General features: G+C 38.5%; 6 protein-coding genes across 11 annotated transcripts; 3 read left to right on the top strand and 3 right to left on the bottom strand.

The window, feature by feature from the left end:
• Positions 1 to 1,116: 1,116 nt before the first annotated feature.
• Positions 1,117 to 2,162, bottom strand: LOC110862428 (glutathione S-transferase 1). The gene is made up of 3 exons (XM_022111623.2): positions 1,934 to 2,162; positions 1,673 to 1,840; positions 1,117 to 1,595 (listed from the first exon to the last, which is right to left on the bottom strand). The coding sequence occupies exons 1-3, from the start codon at positions 2,064 to 2,066 to the stop codon at positions 1,255 to 1,257; spliced, it is 642 nt and encodes a 213-aa protein (XP_021967315.1). The 5' UTR covers positions 2,067 to 2,162; the 3' UTR covers positions 1,117 to 1,254.
• A 3,871-nt stretch (positions 2,163 to 6,033) lies between these two features.
• Positions 6,034 to 7,407, top strand: LOC110862446. The gene is made up of 2 exons (XM_022111644.2): positions 6,034 to 6,548; positions 6,622 to 7,407. The coding sequence occupies exons 1-2, from the start codon at positions 6,066 to 6,068 to the stop codon at positions 7,339 to 7,341; spliced, it is 1,203 nt and encodes a 400-aa protein (XP_021967336.2). The 5' UTR covers positions 6,034 to 6,065; the 3' UTR covers positions 7,342 to 7,407.
• Positions 7,408 to 8,615: 1,208 nt separating this feature from the next.
• Positions 8,616 to 13,240, top strand: LOC110862434. Of its 5 annotated transcripts, none has more exons than XR_004833432.1 (4): positions 8,616 to 9,547; positions 9,612 to 11,834; positions 11,922 to 12,566; positions 12,623 to 13,240. XR_004833432.1 is itself a non-coding variant. In XM_035845538.1 (4 exons), the coding sequence occupies exons 3-4, from the start codon at positions 11,877 to 11,879 to the stop codon at positions 13,220 to 13,222; spliced, it is 1,290 nt and encodes a 429-aa protein (XP_035701431.1). In that variant the 5' UTR covers positions 8,658 to 8,819; positions 8,902 to 9,547; positions 9,612 to 11,876; the 3' UTR covers positions 13,223 to 13,240. The 5 variants fall into 5 exon arrangements, 2 of the variants coding, with proteins under 2 accessions (XP_035701431.1, XP_035701430.1); XR_004833433.1 differs by having other exon boundaries at positions 9,612 to 11,556; XM_035845538.1 differs by having other exon boundaries at positions 8,658 to 8,819; positions 8,902 to 9,547; positions 9,612 to 12,566.
• LOC110862448 lies at positions 13,224 to 14,579 on the bottom strand. The gene is made up of 2 exons (XM_022111645.2): positions 14,014 to 14,579; positions 13,224 to 13,945 (listed from the first exon to the last, which is right to left on the bottom strand). Exons 1-2 carry the CDS (start codon positions 14,500 to 14,502, stop codon positions 13,316 to 13,318), a joined length of 1,119 nt encoding a protein of 372 aa, XP_021967337.1. The 5' UTR covers positions 14,503 to 14,579; the 3' UTR covers positions 13,224 to 13,315.
• A 146-nt stretch (positions 14,580 to 14,725) lies between these two features.
• Positions 14,726 to 17,584, top strand: LOC110862438. 2 transcript variants are annotated; one of them, XR_004833434.1, is made up of 3 exons: positions 14,726 to 15,279; positions 15,346 to 16,896; positions 16,977 to 17,584. XR_004833434.1 is itself a non-coding variant. In XM_022111637.2 (2 exons), the coding sequence occupies exons 1-2, from the start codon at positions 16,323 to 16,325 to the stop codon at positions 17,513 to 17,515; spliced, it is 1,113 nt and encodes a 370-aa protein (XP_021967329.1). In that variant the 5' UTR covers positions 16,268 to 16,322; the 3' UTR covers positions 17,516 to 17,584. The 2 variants fall into 2 exon arrangements, 1 of the variants encoding a protein (XP_021967329.1); XM_022111637.2 differs by lacking the exon at positions 14,726 to 15,279 and having other exon boundaries at positions 16,268 to 16,896.
• On the bottom strand, positions 17,581 to 19,016 carry LOC118433543. Its single transcript, XM_035845543.1, has 2 exons — positions 18,609 to 19,016; positions 17,581 to 18,532 (listed from the first exon to the last, which is right to left on the bottom strand). Exons 1-2 carry the CDS (start codon positions 19,011 to 19,013, stop codon positions 17,642 to 17,644), a joined length of 1,296 nt encoding a protein of 431 aa, XP_035701436.1. The 5' UTR covers positions 19,014 to 19,016; the 3' UTR covers positions 17,581 to 17,641.
• Positions 19,017 to 19,383: the final 367 nt, after the last annotated feature.

Below are 19,383 nucleotides of genomic sequence, written 5' to 3' on the forward strand. Positions count from 1 at the left end.
TTATTAGCTGAAAGACGTTAAAACTTAAAAATAAAATTCTTGTAGTCAAAATTATACTCATTGAATCATTTGTATTTGAAAGAAAATTTAAAATTATTTATGTTTACTGATTTTTATAGTGCAAATTCGGTTATTTTAAAATTCCAATTACTTAATGTTCAACTAAATTACCATATGCCACTAATGATATACAAATATATAATACATATAGAATATTTATGTAGAAGTAGATGCGATAATTATTATTAAGTCGTTACATTATACATATGTGTTTATGTCGTCTATTGATTGCATGGAAAAAATTAATTTTGAAATCAAGTCGAGTTTTGTTTCTATTTATCTATTTATCTAATTTTCTAATATCTATTTATTTTATATTTATTTTACATTTTATTTCATATCTGTGCTATGTTTTTTATGTATATGTATATTCTTTTATAGAAACAGTCATAGGTAATCAATTTTGTGTGTTATTGAAGTAAAAGTACTTATTAGTCTAAAATGCTTGTTTATGTATGTATTTAATTCCTGTATTTTCTAAAATATTACGAAATAAAGTACCTATATATAAATTGCACATATTGAGTTCACCTTATCGCAAAAAAATTTGTTTTAATAACCTCATAAAACGTTAGGAATTATGATTCATATTTGAGATGAAAGCATGGAATGATAATGAACTTGAAGAATGGATTAAATTTTGATGTATGTATTTAACTGTGTTTCTACTGGTGAGGATTAACTTATTTCCTGAAGTGAAAGTTTTCATGAGGTATCGCATATCATTTTTACATTAGAAAAAAATATGTCGCCTGACAGTCATTACATTAAAAGAATAAACTGCGTGCCGTCTTAACTGCACATTAAATTCTGTATCACAACTAATTTCATTTGATAAATAACGTATATATGCATCGGGAAAAAGTGTAGCTAACAAGTACAAAGGGTAGTGCCCCTTATGTCCTTCAACCTTATTCAATCGACCATATTCAACTTAATTCAACAGTAGAAGTTTCTGCAGATTTTATCGTAAATACCTTGTCAAACTTATTCACATGGTTTTCGATTAGTTCGAATGGCAGATTTTTAGCGTGGAAAAATCATGTTCGCATATGATGAATTTCCATATTCCGAATTTTTATTTGCTCATCATTATAACGAAATAATTTTTAATATCATGAACCTATCCACCTGATTAGTTAGATGATCAACAATTAAATGAAACAGAGTAATCAAAATTTTCATCTCTTTATGTTATTCTCCCAAGTTATTCTCCAAACCCTTGTACGAATATCCCGACTTTTCCACGTAGGCTTTGATTTTTGGCAGAGAAAGCACAGCATTCTTAAACTTCTTCAAGTTAGGATATCCCTCGAGAACGGTGGGATCAACATCGTCCTCGATAATCTGCAGCTTATCAGCCACATTAATATCCGCCCAAGTTAGCTTCTTCCCCACCAAGAAATCTCCACCATTCTTTTCCTTGATGGATTCCAATTTGCTGAAACAATTGGGGATCAGAGTGGCGATGAACTTCGCTTTACGCTCAGCCTTTTTGGCTTCGTCCGTCTCAAGAAATGTAAATCCGACCCATTCTGTTAATTTGGTTATGGGGAAAATGAATGGTGAGTAAATTTTGCATAGCTAAAATTCCTAATTAGTCGTCAAATACCTTCAATCAAGTCATTAGTTGCATCCACATATTCGTCACACTTTGCCGACTCCCATGGATTTTCGCCACAAAGGTTGAACTGTCGGCCAAGATACCGGCAAATTGTGGAGCTCTGGGCGAGCTGCTTCCTATCGACTTCCAAGAGGGGAAGTTGACCCCAAGGTGTAGCTTAAAGATCAAATTTTGAAATAATTTTCGAAAAAAAATCGAAAACTGCACAGCACAAAAATTATTGAAAATTTGGAATTTAATAACCCTCACATTGTTTGTATGCAGGCCAATCTCCCGATTTAATGATGACGTCTTCATATTTCACATCGGCGACAGAAAATATCATCCGGAACGCTTCAGCTCGCCCTTTGATTCCGAAATATATAATTTTGTATTGTGCCATTTCGAAATATTTGTGGGATTTAACAGCGGAACGTTCAGAATAACCAGCTGAATAAAGTGTGGAGAAAGATTGTAAAGTCTGTGCTATATTTATACGTGTGTATCAGCTAATATGCCGTATCCATTACATAATTGTGTACAACTTCTCTCAGGGCCAATAATTAATGGAATGGATATCGCTCCGGTACAGCTTCATGTTGTACGAATGAGCAAAAAACACTGGAGTGAATGATGAATACAAATTTGCAGATAAAAAATGCTGGATGGTTGCATTGTCATGTTTTCAGCACTCTTGATATGATGTGGGTGGACAATGCTATTGAACATTGTACAGTTTAGGGACGACATAAAAAGCAGAGTTACATAAGTCTGAACTCAAATGTAATAAATTGGTTGTGACGCAGCAATTCGAATCACAAATTTCATCATGTACACGTAGTCAGTATTTTTGTTTGAAGTATGGATACGTGCAAAAATAATCTGTGCATGTATACAATCTCCAGGATGCATTGCATTAACTTTTTTTCATAAATCCATTAATTCAGATAAATTGGTTAAGAGGATATTTTGCACGTCCGAAAGTTTTTGGTTGTACGAATTGCATAATTTCTATGTTTAATAGCACTTCACATTTACATACATACATATGTACATAGCTTCTACTTGCATATATTTATACTGGTCCATTCTCCATTGAGAAATTTATTCGCATGGTTTTCATGAGGTTCAACCGGTAGATTTTTTACCGAGCAAAAATTATGTTTACACATGTAGGATTTGCATATGTACATATATACATATGTAGCATGTTTGCACATTATGAACTTGTGTTTTAGGAATTTTCATTTACTCATCATTGAAAATTTGGTTTTTACATTGGTTACCACATTACTTAAAAACTCGTTAAGCTCTTGACTTAGTTCAGTTACATATTGGGGCGGAATATAAATTAATATAATAATTATATTTGAAAGTGAGTAAGGCAACAAATCAGGTTTAACAGATATTACAAGAAACTCAATACGTTCGTCGACTTTGACATTAGGATTATATATTCTACTTCTAAATGTGTCCCTGAGAAAGATAGCTAATCCACCACCCTTTTTTATACGCCCCTTACTATCAGTATAATTTCTGTTCCTAGCGAAAGTATTAAAATGCGGGATATTTTTAACCTGGTCATTTTTCCACCATGTCTCACAGAAAAGCCCTAAATCATGGTCAACCAGTAAACCTTCAAAAATGTCCAATTTTGCTTCGGATAGAGACGTTGGGTTTGTGTAAAAAAATCTGGGTAAATTAAATTTGAGAGGGGACGATTTTTTACACTCCGATATTCCAATATTAATTAAATTATTCAAAACTAGACCACGAGGGATGTTATTTAAATATTTAGTAAAAGATTTCTTCGCTTCAAACCGTCTTCCTCGTTTACGTACGTTTAAATATTTAAATATTTCGAAAAATGCATGCCCTCATTCCAAATTACTCTCCAAACCCTTATACGAATATCAAGATTTTTGTATGTACGACATACTACATATTTTTTTAGTATGTAGGCTTTGATTCGGGCAGAATGCACAGCATGTGACCTTGACAAATTAATCAATCATTAATAGAATTGTCAAGGTCATAAAATAAGAACAAGTTACATCATTATCATTATTATTCATTGTGCATATATGCAGAAGAAAGTCATAGTACATATGTATGCAAATATGTGTAGTATCGTTTACTTCATGGAAATGTGCATGAAATCGATTTTTTCTGACTACTTAGCATTTTCGTGTGCTGAAGTTTGAACAATATTGTTTAATTAATTACCCCAGGTTTAGACTTCACGTTAGCATCATTGCTAATCAAAAATATCACTAAGACAATTAACAATTTCGACCAATCAAAAAATCGGATTGGGAGGAGAACGTGATACTAACGTGAAGTCTAAACCCGGCGTTACTTACCAAAATTTTGCAAATTCATAAAAGCTTATTTATGCATTCATATTTACGTGGTTTCTAAATATATGAACTTTTAAGCTGTATTTTCCCCAATTAATTAAAACTATTGAACATTTTTTTAAATATATACAGATAGGGTACATATACTTAAATAATAAACATAATTATTGTACAGCATTTAGTAATTAAATAAACAAAATGTTTTCTGAATTAACATCACTTATGCAATAGAAGATTCTGGCGATATGCATATGTATCATATAATTAATAACAATAACCAACTAATATAATTTAACCATTGACCGGCATACAAAACCCGGTTACAAATTATGCATCAAATTTAACAAAGTTTTCATTTCTTTCTTCGAATACTGCTTCTTACTAATAAATAATTTCGTAATGTCTCCACAGCTGGCTTTATACGCGTTCAACGGCAAGACAAAAATTTCAAAATCGTAAGGTCCTTCTTTCGTAACCTTGCCATATTTAAAACCTTCTACATTGACAAACTGATTGGTAATCGAAACATTTCTAGCAGATAATCCATCTCGCCCCAACATCCCTTCAAATTCCTTCCTCCCTCGGTCACACCCACCGTCTCGTTCTTCCGGAAGTGAAAATCCTCCATTCAGCACCACCGTGCTTTCTGTAGTCGATGTTATCACAACAGGACAAACCTGGACGGAAGTTCCCGCCGGAATGTTTACATCGATGGCGTCCGTATCCGACTCTGTATCCACCTCTGTTGTGGTGCGATCAAGCCCGAAGTACAATGAGAAATCGATACTGATATAAAAACGGATCTCGAGCGTAATGGAAACCACAATAGCGCTGAAAAGAACAATGGGTCCAATTTGGCAATTCCTCCCTTTGCAAATCTGAATATCCTGCGTGAACCTTGTATCAAATCCGGTAATTGTTGATTTGGTATTCGTGTCTCGTCTCACAAATGAAACTTTTCGATGTAACTCTGCGTCACCATTGTTTTCGTAGTGTGACGTTTCTCCGAGTGAGAATTCAAACGTTTCCACCGGGTCGATCATGTCCACAGAGGAGACGATGAAGTTTACCTGGTCGGTGGAAGATTGCAGGGCTTCGTCACATTTTGCGGAGAGTTGATTTTTTATGTAACAAGGTGTGTATTTCTTCTGGTCAGAGTTTAGGTTTCTTCCTATGTAGGTTTGAGCTTTATCCGAAATGGGGACGAAATTACAGGAATTGGCATCTAAGAAGGGGGTCCAATTGATGGCACAGTTATTTGGGTTCGTCAGGATTTGAAAGTCGAATCGTTCGAGGAGCTTGCCGTTCGAAGTGAATGATGCTTTTCCACTGAGCTCATCTCCAAGGCCGAGTTGCCACAATCCTGCAATTTTAGAACGGGATATAAGATGGGAGGAGGAGTGGTCGATTCGAATTGCACGATCGAGTAGAGCCGTATCCGATTTTTCGTATTGAACCCATTCCAATTGGCAAGGGAGATTGATCGGAATCGCGAGAGTAAGTTTCGACCAAGTCAGTGCTAGGGTCATGATGGTAGTCAATATGAAACTCATTTTTGAGCAAGCAAAATTTTTTAAAAGTTGTGTGAGCAAGAAAGATAAATGACGAAAATGAAAAAAAGTTATGTTTGTTTGATGGAGACAAGTTGATGATTTGATCCTCGCAGTAGTCGGCGAAATTAAATGATGTCGGTTAAAATTAATCAATAAAGTAATTGCATGAATAGGATTACGGGATTACTTTTTATTTAGATGCAGTTGAAATTCCTCACACATATTTTATTAATTAGACATCACAGATATACCAAATTTCAGTCATAAATCAATCGAGTTTTATGTAGGTGTAGTCACGCATTTATCCTTAATAATAAAAATACCGTATATTTTATTTGCAGAGTTTATACCGACAAGTGGCTTAATTTAATTGTATAAAGATTAACAAAAATAGATAATCTTCAGCACTCTGCCAATCAAACTACACATTTTATTTAGTTCGTGTTTAACCTGTGAATTTTACCTAAATTTCGCATCTTTTATATCAAGATGCTATTAAAACTGTTTATTTTCAGCGTTTCTTATCTCACTGTAATAGCCCTCCAGCCAAATCACAATTTGCCCTTCATCCCACTTACCTGCCCCTTAGAATGGAAACCCCACAATCAAGGAAATCCCTTTCCCAGCGACCACATCCCACTTAACAGCAAAAATAGAAACCCTAATGCCATAACTCGTACAAAATTATTTGGAAAAAATATTCTCGCATTTTTGGATAAAAATCAGATCGCACACTCAATACGAAATGGACAACACTTTTCAAACTGGTCATACGATGTTCTTACAAATCCACACAATTGTCTGATCGAATGGGTTCCATCCCACAATAAAAGTATGGTTGCTTTCAGTGTAAATATTTCTACAGATTCGACAAGTATTGGAAGAAAGCTTTCTTCAACACAATGGCAACTATGCACAATCAGTCAAGGAAAATGTGCGTACAATAACAGTGGAAACATGCAAAAAACCCCGGTATGAAAAAAAATTTGGATAAAAAAGTATCAAAAAATCAAGTACCTAAGTAATGTCACCCTACTTTTTTTAGAATTTTCATCGACTCCTCAGCTACACTCCACTCTCCATGAAATTCACCAACCTCTCCTACACCGTCGTGGAAGACTTCTTCGACATTCAAGTCATCGGAACCGACATGATCCAAAACAAAGCCGATGTCAGCTTACGCCAATCAATATCACATTCAAAAATGGTGACGAAAACTTTAAATTGGGATTTCGACTTTATGATAAAAATCCAGGGCGGATTATCCCTCAACATCATGAAAAACTGGTTGGATAGAAGAGCTCCCGATTTGGCGGGGTATATCGCCTTTGGTCAAAAGCGTGCCACTCTGAACGGGCGGGTGACAACGGTCAGTGTAACGGTTGCGAGAGACATCGACGTACCGGCGAGAACGTCGGTCGAGTCAATCAGCACGGTCGTGATACATGACTTTGTTTTAATCATTACGGGGCAAATTGAGTTTTCTGCCGTGGGGAGGAATGCGACTGATATTTTAAGCGTGCTTAGCCAGGCGGGACTTGATAGCAAGAATATGACCTTGAATGGGGATAAGGTTCTCATGACGACTAATTCTACCCTGAGGGGGTCGGCACCATCGCAATCGGAGTTTTTAGTCTTGCCCTACAATTCTTACAAGGGTTCGACTGCAGTGAGAATGATGGAAGATTGGAAAAAGAAGAAGAATCATGTCGGAGGGATGGGCGAGGAAGAGTTGTTTAATTTTATTGAATCACACATTAATTAACGCTAAATAAATAATAATGTTCATAATTATGCGGAATAAATTGTCTTTATTTCGACAATTAAACTATTTACAATCCAAATCTGTTATAAATATCTTCCAACGATAAGCCAGGGCCTTTAGTCAGTTCCTCCGTGGTATTGTAGCCCTCCGCTACAGCAATACAATTCTGGAAGAATCTCATATCAACGGGAAGGACGATGTATGTCGAGTCAACAGAATTTGCTGCTGCTTCAATGGTTCCCTTGCCTGAGAAATGGTTGTCGTCATATTCGTACCGGGCTTGTATCGGAGAATTCGTTATTGTCATAATGGTGCAGGTTTTAATTGAAGTTCGTTCCGGGACTGTGATCGTTCTCCGCGTCTCGACGTCCTTTCTGTCCGTCTTGATCGTTCTTGTAATTCTATGTTTCTCCAATGAAAACATGAACAAGTCTTTCAAAACGTGTACGTCAATGTCCATAAATTTGTCGACCGATGTGCGAACAGACTTTTCGAGGACGTGTGTCTGCGATAAGGTTTGTGTGACTGTGACGTCGGCTTTATTTCGAATAAAGTCGGTTGCAGGATACCGCACTGCGAGGAGAGCGGGTTCCTCTTGGAGCAGGCTGACGTTGCGGAGAGGCGATTTCTTGAAGGAATTTAGTATCTGGATGCGATTAAGATCGGTGATTTGCATAGGTAAATTTGTTGCAGTGTCGATAAGTGTGCATGAAGATGATGCTGATTTTCTTTGAAGCTCACAAGTTGACCAGTGGTCGTTGAAAAATGTTCGGGCAACGAGCGACGTATTTTTGGGAGATGTGGCGACAGCGAATTTGAAACTGGTTGGGGACAAGGTTTCCCAAGATGTAGAACAATGGTTTGGATTTTGCAGTATGTCGAATTTCTTAGTGTGGGTGATGAACCCCTTTGCCACGAAAGTGGTAAGTGTCTCGTCTGTAGACTGACCAACGTGGTACTGGCCGAATGCTTTAGACCGGGTAATTAATGTGGTTTGGTGACTGTTTGGATCTGTGTGATATTTGGATGCCCATACCAAATTGCAGATTTGAGTAGAGCTGACATTTACGATTTTTAGAAATAAAATGAAAAATGAAAGAACTTGAATGTCTTGCATTTTGGTTGCAGAGAGGTTTGTAGTGTTCTTGTGGAATGACGTAGCAGTTACTAAATTGTCGGCAGAGTACAAATGATTAGTGATTAATAAAATTATAAAACATGTAAATCACAGTGCTATAAATATGTCGGCACTCTTTTTAGGACTGCTTAAAAATTTGTGTTTATGTGTTCGGAGAATGCAAATCCATTTATCGTAATCATTTGATATTTTGGTAATTAGAGAATGCCGATTCTGATCTGAGTACCCTAAAACTCAAGGATCATTAAAATTCCAGCTAAAGCTGCACTGATGGAATAAATTTACATATTTGGGGCAAGCGCAAAAGGGATTTCATATATTAATACAAAACTAACGAAAGGTTTTATCTTTTTAGTTTAAGTTTCGAAATTGAAAATGATAAAAAATTTCCTCTTAATAATTTTCTTTGTGTATTTTGCGAGGCATGAAACCACATCTTCTCTTCTCGAGGAGGCCACCACATCAATAAATGTTGACCTTTTGAAGTATGGAATCGCCTGCAAGTTGGAATGGGTTAACCACACGAGAGGAAAGCAACTACCTTCCAACATCATTTATATGTCCTCGTCTATCTCTGGACTCAGAATTGACCATACGCAAACCAATGAGAAAATGGCTATAGTACGGACAACACTATTTGGTAAAACGGCCTCCGGTACCCTTAAAAATGATGGAATCGCCTACTTTTACTCGGATAAGGAAGGTTCCATAGTGCAAAAGAATAATTATGCAGTCCTAACAAATCCAAACAAGTGCTTCCTGGACTGGTCCGATTTTCCCCTGGATTCCAGTTCCTACTTGTTCAACGTTTCGACCACATTTGTACAAATTGATGAGAATCACGTCATTGGTCGTGTCAAGGGTGACCATAAAAATCAGTGGATGACCCATACAATTTTCTACAACCGAGAAACATCTTTCCTTAAGAGGTCGTCCATTCCCCCGAATTTCCAGATTTTGCAATCTCTCACACCCCGACTTACAGTCAAATTGGCGAATGTAACATTTTCCGAGAAGGTTACGCTGTTGAACGTTGAATTTGATGGAACTGACCGGATTTTGAATAAGGTTAGGTTGAGCTTTAAATTATTATTTTTAGAATTTAGATCAACTAAATTATGCTTAATAACAGGCAGATGCCGAGATATCCACGTCGGTTTCACATGGCGCGTCCAAATCAGAGGGAAGTGGTACAGACGACTCGACAACAATTAGCATCAACATTGGAGGAGACAATTTTTCCTTTTCGACCACAACGGGATCGTCAACTGACGAGGATGAAAGTGCAGATGTGGACGTCACTCGCGACATCAGCGTCCCTCCGATGACCTCGATTGAATCTTGCTCAATTATGTCGATGCCCAAATTGGAAGTAACTTATGAGGCAGACGCGACTTTCTCTGCGGCCGGTTTGGATGGGAAGACAGTTCATCAAATTTTATTACTGGAAGAACATCCTGCTGAAAAAGACTCGCATATTTATGGAAACTCTGTCACTTCCCGTATTTCTGGAGAAGTTGGTGGCATACTGGGCAAGGTCACGTCTTTGTTTATAGTCAATCCTGTAACGGCATATACAGTGACGGGGTGCAACGGGCAAAAATCAAGAATTGAGATGGAACGAAGAAACAGACTTAAGTCTGAAATTGCAAAGGGCTCATTGATGCAGGAGGATTTAGTCCGACTAATGTCGTCAGGACATATCGATGTTGGAGATGAAATGAGTTTGATGATGATTGAAAAATAAATTTGAACTTAAAACTGCTTCAGCTAAATTCAGCGAATTTTTAGTTTGGTGGGAATTTCAAGAGTCCAGAGTTAATTACATGTCCAGAAAATATATAGTTCACGTATTGTGATCTCAGAGTTTGGAGGTGGAGACTTAGTGTTTCTCACGGGTTCGGGTCCTTACTTCGGGTTTCGGGTTCGGGTTCGGGTTCTGCTTCGGATACGAAATTTAAGAACCCGAAACTTTCGGGTTCGGGTTCGGGTCCGAAAAATGTCATGTCAAAATTTCGGGTTCGGGTCGGGTTCGGGTACGGATTAAGAACCCGAAACCCGAATCAAACCTTTTTGGATCGATATCACAAAAAGATATTAGAAACATTGTTGAACTACATGTGCTTCAGCGGTTGCAATACTGAAGTAAGTAATTCCAATTTCTAGTTGTCTTAAATTCGTTTAATTTCAATGGTTTCCAAACAGGTAAACGATTTACAAGAGCCTGATTCAATTAGTGTTATGGTGCGAACTATTAAAGAAATCGACTTTTTATCCTAATTTTGCTATGCAATTACCTGAATCATACCTAATTACATAAGTAATAATATTGGAAACGTCAAACTGGAAACAATTATCCAATTTTGAACTGATTTTCAAATTTCTAAAGGTCTCGGAAAGCCACTCTGGGGCAGTTTTTGAAATATTATAAATATTGTTGATTTTTAAGCTTTTAAATAATTTTTAAGTACAAATTCAGCCCATGCCTGAAAATTAAAAATATTTTCGGGTTTTCGGGTTCGGGTTTCGGATTTGAACCCCCAGTTCGGGTTCGGGTTCGGGTCCCTGGAAACGGGTACGGGTTCTTCGGGTTCGGGTTGGCCTCGGGTTTCGGATCAGTGGTACCGGGTTCGGGTTCGGGTTTCGGATTTGCAAGAACCCGACCCGTGAGAAACACTAAGGTGGAGATGAGTATCATAAATCAAAGTAATTTGCATGAGTATGACGATATGCAAATATTTATTCACCTTAGTGTTTAAACCTAGTCTACCGGAAGAAATGACAGTATCGATCAGTTTTTGAATCTGTTAAGATAATATATATGTGTAGGTACATAGTACATATATAAATACATACTATAGATACCGTTTGATTTAGTTAGTATTGCGGTGCATTGAAGTAAACGGGACAGAATTTCTACGCGCCAAAATCACGTGCCTACTTGATTAACATTGGAGGCGGGCTGAAATTCAAATCAAATTTCTATGAAGCATTAGGCACCAACGATTTAGCTGGACTACGCTGCATTAAAAGTTGAGCCGAGCACACTCAGATTTTGGTTCGTTTTTCTACAACAGGTACACAAAATTGTAAAACCATACAAATTCCGTTATACATAAGAGTTATAAATAACTAAAGTCGGTACTTTTTTAGGATTGAATTAGATTATACTGGGATTTATTTATTTATTCCGAAAACTAAAATTCATTTTTGTAATCATTTTGCTAATTGGAGCATGCCGATTTTATTTTATAAAGCTTAAGGACCATTAAAATTCCAATTAAAGCCGCATTGATGCTTTTATTGGACAAAACCGCAAAGTGAATGTAAACCATTAACACGATACTGGTGACAGGTTCAACGTTGAATTTTTAAAGTTTACCTTTCGAAATTAACCATGATCAAAAATTTCTTCATAATTTTCTTCGTGTATTTTGTGCAGCATGAAACCACCTCTTTTCGTCTCGAAGAGGCCATTACGTCAATAAATGTTGACATTTTGAAGTATGGGATTGCCTGCAAGTTGGAATGGGTTAACCACGCGAGAGGAAAGCAACTACCCTCGAACGTCATTTATATTTCCTCCTCTACTTCTGGATTCACAATTGACCAAACGCAAACCTATGAGAAGATCGCGATAGTGCGAACACCGCTATTTGGTAAAGCAACTTCCGGTATCCTTAAAAATGATGGAATCGCCTACTTTTACTCGGATAAGGAAGGTTCCACGATACAGAAGAATAAGTACGCGGTGCTAACAAATCCAAACAACTGTTTCCTGGACTGGTCCGATTTTCCCGTGGATTCCACTTCCTACTTATTCAACGTTTCGACCACATTTGTACAACTTGACGAGAATCATGTCATCGGTCGTGCCAAGGATGATCAGAAAAATCAGTGGGTGACCCATAAAATTTCCTACAACCGGGAAACAGCTTCCCTTAAGACGTCTTCCATTTCGCTAAATTTAAGGATTTTGCAATCCTTGACACCCCGACTTACTGTCAAATTGTCGAACGTAACATTTTCCGAGAGAGTTGCGCTTTTGAACGTTCAATATGGTGGAGATGACACAATTCTGAATAAGGTTGGTTTCATAGTAGATATTTTTTTTCCATTAAAATTAATTATTTTTAACAACAGGCCGACGTCGAGATATCCACTTCGGTTTCACATAGCTCGTCTAAATCAGAGGGGAGTGGTACGGACAACTCAGTAACTATCGGCACGGGAGGCGGTTCCGGTACAACAACTGGAAGTAACACAGACAAGGATGAAAATGTGGACTTGGACGTTACTCGTGACATCACCGTTCCCCCGTTGACCTCGGTTCAATACTGCTCAGATATGGATTTGCCGGAATTGGAGATACTTTATGAGGCGGATGCTACTTTCTCGGCGATTGGTTTGGATGGAAACTCGATTCAAAATATTTTAGTGCTGGAGAAACATCCTGCTAGTAAAAACGCGCATGTTAATGAAGACTCTGTCACTTCCCGTATTTCTGGAGAAGTTGGTGGCATATTGGGCAAGGTCACGTCGACTTTTTCAGTTAATCCTGTGATGGCCTATCAATGGGGAGGGTGCCCCACAATGAAGGCAAAAATTGATGCGGAACGCAAGAACAGGCTTAAGTTCGAAATTGTGAAGGACGCATTGACCCAGGAGGATTTAGTACGATTGATTTCGAAAGGGTATACTGGTTTTGGAAGTGAAATAAGTTTCACGATGATTGAAGAATAAATTAACATTTACTTGAAATTGAATGAATTTTTATTTCGCATCAAAGTAAGTTATAAAGCTTAATTTTTACAAGAATCAAGTTGTAACTTTACATTAAATAGATGGACAAGAGTTTCCACCTTCATCCGTTATTGGCATGACAGAGGTCATCTTTCCCATGTAAAATCGTCCCTTAATCACCCCTCGCACAGGTGCCACGGCACTCTGGCCATTCGTAAACTCGACGTTACTGCCACGATTAGCAAGTATCCCGCTTATCTCATCTCCCCCCATTCCGTTCGACTCAAAGCGTCCCCAAGCTTCGTATTGCACCTCTCCAATAAATATTTTAGCGGCGGAGCAAACTAAGAGTTTTTTGTTATCGTCACCCTCCTGTCTCAAGGTCAGCGACTTTTTAAAACTCAAGTCCCGATTTTGACTAATTGTTACTCGATAATCTTTACCATCTTGAATAGTTATTTGGTCGGACGAGGTTATTGCAACATTGCCAAAAATTAGGGACAGATCCAAGTTCGAAACCCCCTTCCATTGAAGCCCCGATTCAGTTAGCTGAAAAAGCTGTTCAATTGTCCCGCCATGATTAATTTCATGTGTCGTGTCACTACCGGAATTTGTGATGGTTTCTGATTCGATTTGTTGCACGTAGTTTGGCGTGATTTGATCTAGTTTTATGGTAAAATTGTACAGGTGACAGTGCATAAGAGGGTAGACCGATGTGAGGATCTGTATTCAAATAATTAAATAAACATGTGAAATTAACATGATTTTCGTGACGTTCTTCATTCACATACTTGAAACTCTTGAGCAATTTCCTGTTTCCCATTGATCGACACATGGAGTTCCTTCCCATCGACAATGGCACCCCCGACGGTATTAAAGTTACCTTCTTCGTCAACCAAATGGGCACGCCCAATACCGAATCCGGAAGTAATTACGGCATTATTTTGCGTCATGGTGGATTCTTCCCAAGTGACGATGCAGTTTTTGGGGTTGGTCAGAACTTCATAAGTTGACGACTCGATAATCGACCCGTCAGAAAGAAGTGGGGCGTATGCTTTCCCATCGTCGGGAACTAGACGCGCTGGAATTAGCAGGCCAGAAATGTTAATTCTTGCCACGATATCGTCGCTGTTGAATGCGACGATATTTTGGTCGGGGGACCTCCCATCCTGATCAGCAACCCAGACAAGGTCACAAGGAATTCGATCCGGTCCTGAAACTTTTTGACTCGAAATTAGCGCAAATGTTAGTAGGGAAACTAGAAAGATTTTAGTTTCCATTTTTTTACGATTGTAAATTTTTGTGCAGCAAGACAATAAATGTGGGTGAAATGATCGTCACTGTAAGGATGACAAGGTTGTCGGTGTTTTAACAAAAGTTGAGTAATAAAAAATAAAATAGTGATGATGCCCAAGTTATTTATTGATGAGTGAAGATTACCTATATGATTATCTAACCAATGTAGCAAAATTATGCCGACCGACATAATTGGAGAGCAGATTGAGTCACTGACATAAAGCAAAAATAGAAATCTGCTCGAGCCTTGTCTTAAAGTGTTCTAAAAATGTACGAATTAGAAAAGGTTTTACTGATATTTTACACGCTTCTGGTGACCTTGAACGGTACAGAGTTTATTCCATGTCCCTTGTCATGGTCACCCGGGTACTTCGGGATGGTGTCAAACATCCCATCAAAATTGGTCAATACGCAGCTGCAAGAAAATTTAAATGGAGAAGAGACTTATTTGGCAAGGAAGAAAATTTCAGAAGGCTTTCGGATTGTTGAAGTTTTCTCAAATTTTACAATTGCAAGAATTGGTGAATTTGAGGAGGAGAATGAGGAGGATTTTGGGTCGGAAATTTTGACGAATCCATTCAACTGTTCCCTGAAATGGATCTCTGTTGAAGACAAACTCATTCCCATGAAATACCTCGTGCCCATCGGAACTGGAAACGAGTTGATTGGAGGCGTCTTATCGAACTCTGAAAACAGTTCGGATACTTTGACTCCTTGTAGTTTAAAGTTTGGCAAGGCAGAGTTGTGTAGCCTAAATCAAGGTAAGATAATTTGCATATGTGCATAAATATTAAAACACATTTATTCTAATATTATACGGGTTTCAGGATACCGCAAAGGCGTCACGTGGTCCAATACATTCGTCTTAAAGTCATACACCAAGCTAAGATTGGATATTCACCTGCAAAATTTTCGCACCTTGAACCAAACGACGGTAAATTATGAAACGAACAACGCCGGATGCGACATGTTGAGCAACAAGGGGGACGCCGAGATATCGAAAACGGTCACCCATTCGACAGAGACGTCTAACAAGTGGACAATCACTTTGGAGGGTGGGGTCGCCCTTGGGCTTAATGGTCAGGTCGAGTTCGAACTAGCCGTTTGGATTTTAATCAGTAAACGATTTTACGGATCTATCAGTCTCCATCTGGCATTAGACTTGGAAATCAATATTGGCGGGGATTACTCACAAGATACGAAGGATACGGTTAGCACGACGCAAAGGGTAAATATTCCACCGGGCAGTGTAGTCGAGGTTTGCTTTTCATTGGTGAAAAGGAACGTCCAAACATACTTTGAAGCAGAGGGGGCGATCGTAACGCATCCATTTTTAAAGGCCCCAGATTTATTAAAAATTATCGAGAGAGATGCCAGATTTTCGAAACCTATCATTCTCCATGAAATGGATGAGGAGGTAATAAAAGTTGGAATGGTGCATGGCTTCGCGACGGTGACGCAACCTCTGAATACGAATTTAGTAGTGGGCCCAATAAACAAGTTGGAATTGCAACAATTAGTTTAATTGATGGTGTAAATTGTCGGCATTTCTTGGAATTTTGTAAAAAAAAGTCTAATACTTAATTTTTGCGGGAGATATAAATACTTTTATTTATTCATTTATGATGTGCAATGTATTGAATTATCAGTTTTGCACGTATTAAATACGTATTTAATTAAGAGATATGCCGACATCAAATTAATTTATTTGTGATAAATCAGGTTTCGTATTATACATAAATCATAAACCTGAATTCAGTTACGCAGTTGGCATCCAGTGCTTGGGCACCCAACAAGAAGCAAGATGACCACCTGCATGATTTTGGTTTGCATCTTAACCATATCTTTCTTTTCCCATACAACGATTGGATACATTGTCCTTAACTCTCCCGTCATAACGAACTACGGAAAATGGGAATCAGACTGGAATGATTGTGACCCAAATATGTACGTGCGAGCTATTGATGTCCGTTCCACTCCGGATGGTGGGGAATTAATACCAGAGCAAAATGACGGCCCTGATAATGACGACAACCTCGGTATGACCTCCATCTCGCTAGAATGTGCCGGTCTTTCCGATCCAAACGGCAAGGCGGGCAAGATCATAGTAACCCCACGGGGCGGAACTGCATCGGCAGCCGAATTACCAACTGCCTGTGAAGGGTTCGCCATCGGATTCCAACTTTTGTCGGATGACCCTCAAATCGCACTGGATAACACGGGTGCAAACAATATACGAATCTATTGTTCCGACATGAAGGACAGTGCCACTCAGTATGTGGAAGGTTACGGCGACTACACGGGACAATGGACGGATCCACAATTTTGCAAGGAACGCCAAGCCATTTGCGGAATTAAGAGCCAAGTCCAAACTCGAGGTACATACATAAGTTCCTTTTGAACAGTTAATTTTGAACTTGAATTTTATGGTGGTTATAATACAAAAATTGTACATCAGCTGGACCGGATCAAACCGGAATTAATAACGTTCGTGTAAAATGTTGCGATATTCCCAGCCCCGCGAAAACCTGCGTTCCAACGGAAAGATGGGAGTTGGCCCAGGAATGTGACAACGTCAAGGGCAAGCTGCCGATTGAATGCACTTTTTACAGAAGTGTGGGAATCGGGATGACCACAGCGTTAGAATCGGAGGGTGCAAATCTGATGGAGGAATTTTATCGAGATTCTGCCCTGGGATTTGGAATGAATTCTGACTTAGGGGAAGCCCCTTTCTGGTTGACGTATGATTTATCCAACAGATTTGCGACAGTATTGGACGACAGTGAAACAACTGGACAAAACTGGACAAAGGTGGACATCGAGACTTGGGCTTTGGAGACGTCAACGGTGGTTAAATTTAATGTTAAGGAAGGTTACAGGGCGCGGGTTGAACAGATGGTTGGAAGCTGTGGCTACTATTCGGTTAAAACGCCACGACTTAAGCATACCGATTATAATTACACCCTTTTCCCATTTGCTTGGAGGGATGATCCCTAGATATTAATTTTGAGACAAGTTAAGGACAAAGTAAAATTATGCATAAAAAATATATTTGCGTGCCCTTTATTCTAAAGACTTTTACGATTTTTATTCATACAAACATATTTATGTAAATATTACTAACTATGGAATGAGATGTCTATCGCAAGGTCCATATCCATCCGGCCCATTATTATGCGTCTTTAGCGACGTCCTTAAAAATAATCGTCCATTTAATTGTCCCTCCACCACGGTTTGCACTGTGCCATCCGGTAAATTAGAAAACGTAGTCTCGTCTCGTCCAGTTTGTATCAAAATTTCTTTAATGTGCTCTTGGCTGATCCAATTCTGACCTCGAGCCGGCCCAAAGACGCCCCTCGCTATGAATGGGATGTCCATATCCTCATGAATCGTTGCATACGAGCAGTATATATTCGTATCACTACTGCCTATTTCAAATGTGGCGCTAATTTTGACATGTCGTTCCCTCTCCGTCCTGATCCCCACTACCATCGCGTGATGCATATTTACCTCCAAATCCTTCACCCTAAGGGAGGGCGATCCGTACCAAAATATCATGTGCATATCCAAGCTTGAAACGGCAGCCCAACCGTAAATATCTTCCTTAATCTCAAAGTGCTCATCAATGACTGCCTCGCGAATTAAACTATAATTTACTCTGTGTGAACTTGCCGTGGTTATGTCGTCGACCGAAAACAGCTCTGATTTTGTGTTTCTCTCGATGGCTTCAAGGTCGGCGGGCGAAAAGTCAAACTTGGTCAGGGACAAGTGAAGGGATGGTTGTTCACTAGTTAGGATTTCGTACTTCGAAAACTTGAGGACTCTTCCGTCCATGGCAGCGTACAAAAAACCATGGTCGGCAGGCGTCCATCCAGATTTGTAGGTTCCATCAAAAGCTGCTCGTCCGACGTAGGAGTCGCCGACGTCCACTTCGACCGCGTTGGGAGGAATGGGATCCGTGTCGGAAGAGATGGGAATCCATTCCAGTGTGCAGTTTAAGGGATTCGTTAAAACCTGGGAATACACAAATCGTAATATTTTTATCAATTTTTTAGTAGAGATTGGAAAAATTTTTGAATATTTTTCTCACAGAATATGTTTCTGATTCAATTGTATTTTCCTGGTCATCAACAGCATACGCCATTCCTTCCAAGACGCTAAGATAACCTCCGTGATATGTTGGTTGTTGTGGGTCGATACCAATTCGTGCAACAATGTTCTCAACACCAGGAAACACTGTGTGTTTGATACGTTCACTAGAACCGGATGGGACCCATTCGAGTTTGCATGAAAGTCCTGTCCCACCGAGACAACTTTTCACTATTGTTGTAACAAGTAATAGTGAAATATAAGATTTTGGAAGCATTATTTTTTCACTAATATTAATATGAAGATATTTTTTAATATGTTTCTTATTTATTATTAATAGATGTGATAAATAATTGCGAGGAGAGGACAAGAGTTGAATGCAAAATACTTGTCGGATTACGTTCATGCTAAAAATAATTGAGTCGCTTACTTACCCAAGCAAATGCATGATTGAAATCGTTATCAAACCTGGAATAATCTATGATTGGAGGTGACACTTACCATGTCAAACTGTCAAGTTTAAATGTTTGATTCGATTCTTTTTGTAGGTACAAGCATATCATGTGTCATGGTTGATTACGGAATCATGGATGGATTATGTGTCTTACAAATGTGTTTAAAATGTAGCTGGATCCACAGCCCGTGATTTGTTCATGATTTGGTTGGACCAGGATCTTGTTCTTGTCTCAATGTAGGGGTGCATATTAGGTTTCCATAATTAAAAGCTGACCCTAAAATAAAAATATAAAACAAAATACCTTGTTCCTACTTGGCAA

This window comes from Folsomia candida, unplaced genomic scaffold, assembly GCF_002217175.1.
Source record: "Folsomia candida strain VU population unplaced genomic scaffold, ASM221717v1 Fcan01_Sc057, whole genome shotgun sequence".
Lineage (NCBI taxonomy): Eukaryota > Metazoa > Arthropoda > Collembola > Entomobryomorpha > Isotomidae > Folsomia > Folsomia candida.

Excerpts from the sequence above, each read along its gene's own strand:
- LOC110862438 (XM_022111637.2), top strand. The coding sequence starts at position 16,323 with ATGACCACCTGCATGATTTTGGTTTGCATCTTAACCATATCTTTCTTT. Across the intron at positions 16,897-16,976 it reads GAGCCAAGTCCAAACTCGAG|CTGGACCGGATCAAACCGGA; the intron begins GTACATACATAA and ends ATTGTACATCAG.
- LOC110862434 (XM_035845538.1), top strand. The coding sequence starts at position 11,877 with ATGATCAAAAATTTCTTCATAATTTTCTTCGTGTATTTTGTGCAGCAT. Across the intron at positions 12,567-12,622 it reads ATGACACAATTCTGAATAAG|GCCGACGTCGAGATATCCAC; the intron begins GTTGGTTTCATA and ends TTTTAACAACAG.
- LOC110862446 (XM_022111644.2), top strand. The coding sequence starts at position 6,066 with ATGCTATTAAAACTGTTTATTTTCAGCGTTTCTTATCTCACTGTAATA. Across the intron at positions 6,549-6,621 it reads GAAACATGCAAAAAACCCCG|AATTTTCATCGACTCCTCAG; the intron begins GTATGAAAAAAA and ends TACTTTTTTTAG.
- LOC110862428 (XM_022111623.2), bottom strand. The coding sequence starts at position 2,066 with ATGGCACAATACAAAATTATATATTTCGGAATCAAAGGGCGAGCTGAA. Across the intron at positions 1,841-1,933 it reads TTGGCCTGCATACAAACAAT|CTACACCTTGGGGTCAACTT; the intron begins GTGAGGGTTATT and ends TTGATCTTTAAG. Across the intron at positions 1,596-1,672 it reads AACTAATGACTTGATTGAAG|AATGGGTCGGATTTACATTT; the intron begins GTATTTGACGAC and ends CCAAATTAACAG.
- LOC118433543 (XM_035845543.1), bottom strand. The coding sequence starts at position 19,013 with ATGAACGTAATCCGACAAGTATTTTGCATTCAACTCTTGTCCTCTCCT. Across the intron at positions 18,533-18,608 it reads TTGAATCAGAAACATATTCT|GTTTTAACGAATCCCTTAAA; the intron begins GTGAGAAAAATA and ends GTGTATTCCCAG.
- LOC110862448 (XM_022111645.2), bottom strand. The coding sequence starts at position 14,502 with ATGGAAACTAAAATCTTTCTAGTTTCCCTACTAACATTTGCGCTAATT. Across the intron at positions 13,946-14,013 it reads AAATTGCTCAAGAGTTTCAA|ATCCTCACATCGGTCTACCC; the intron begins GTATGTGAATGA and ends ATTTGAATACAG.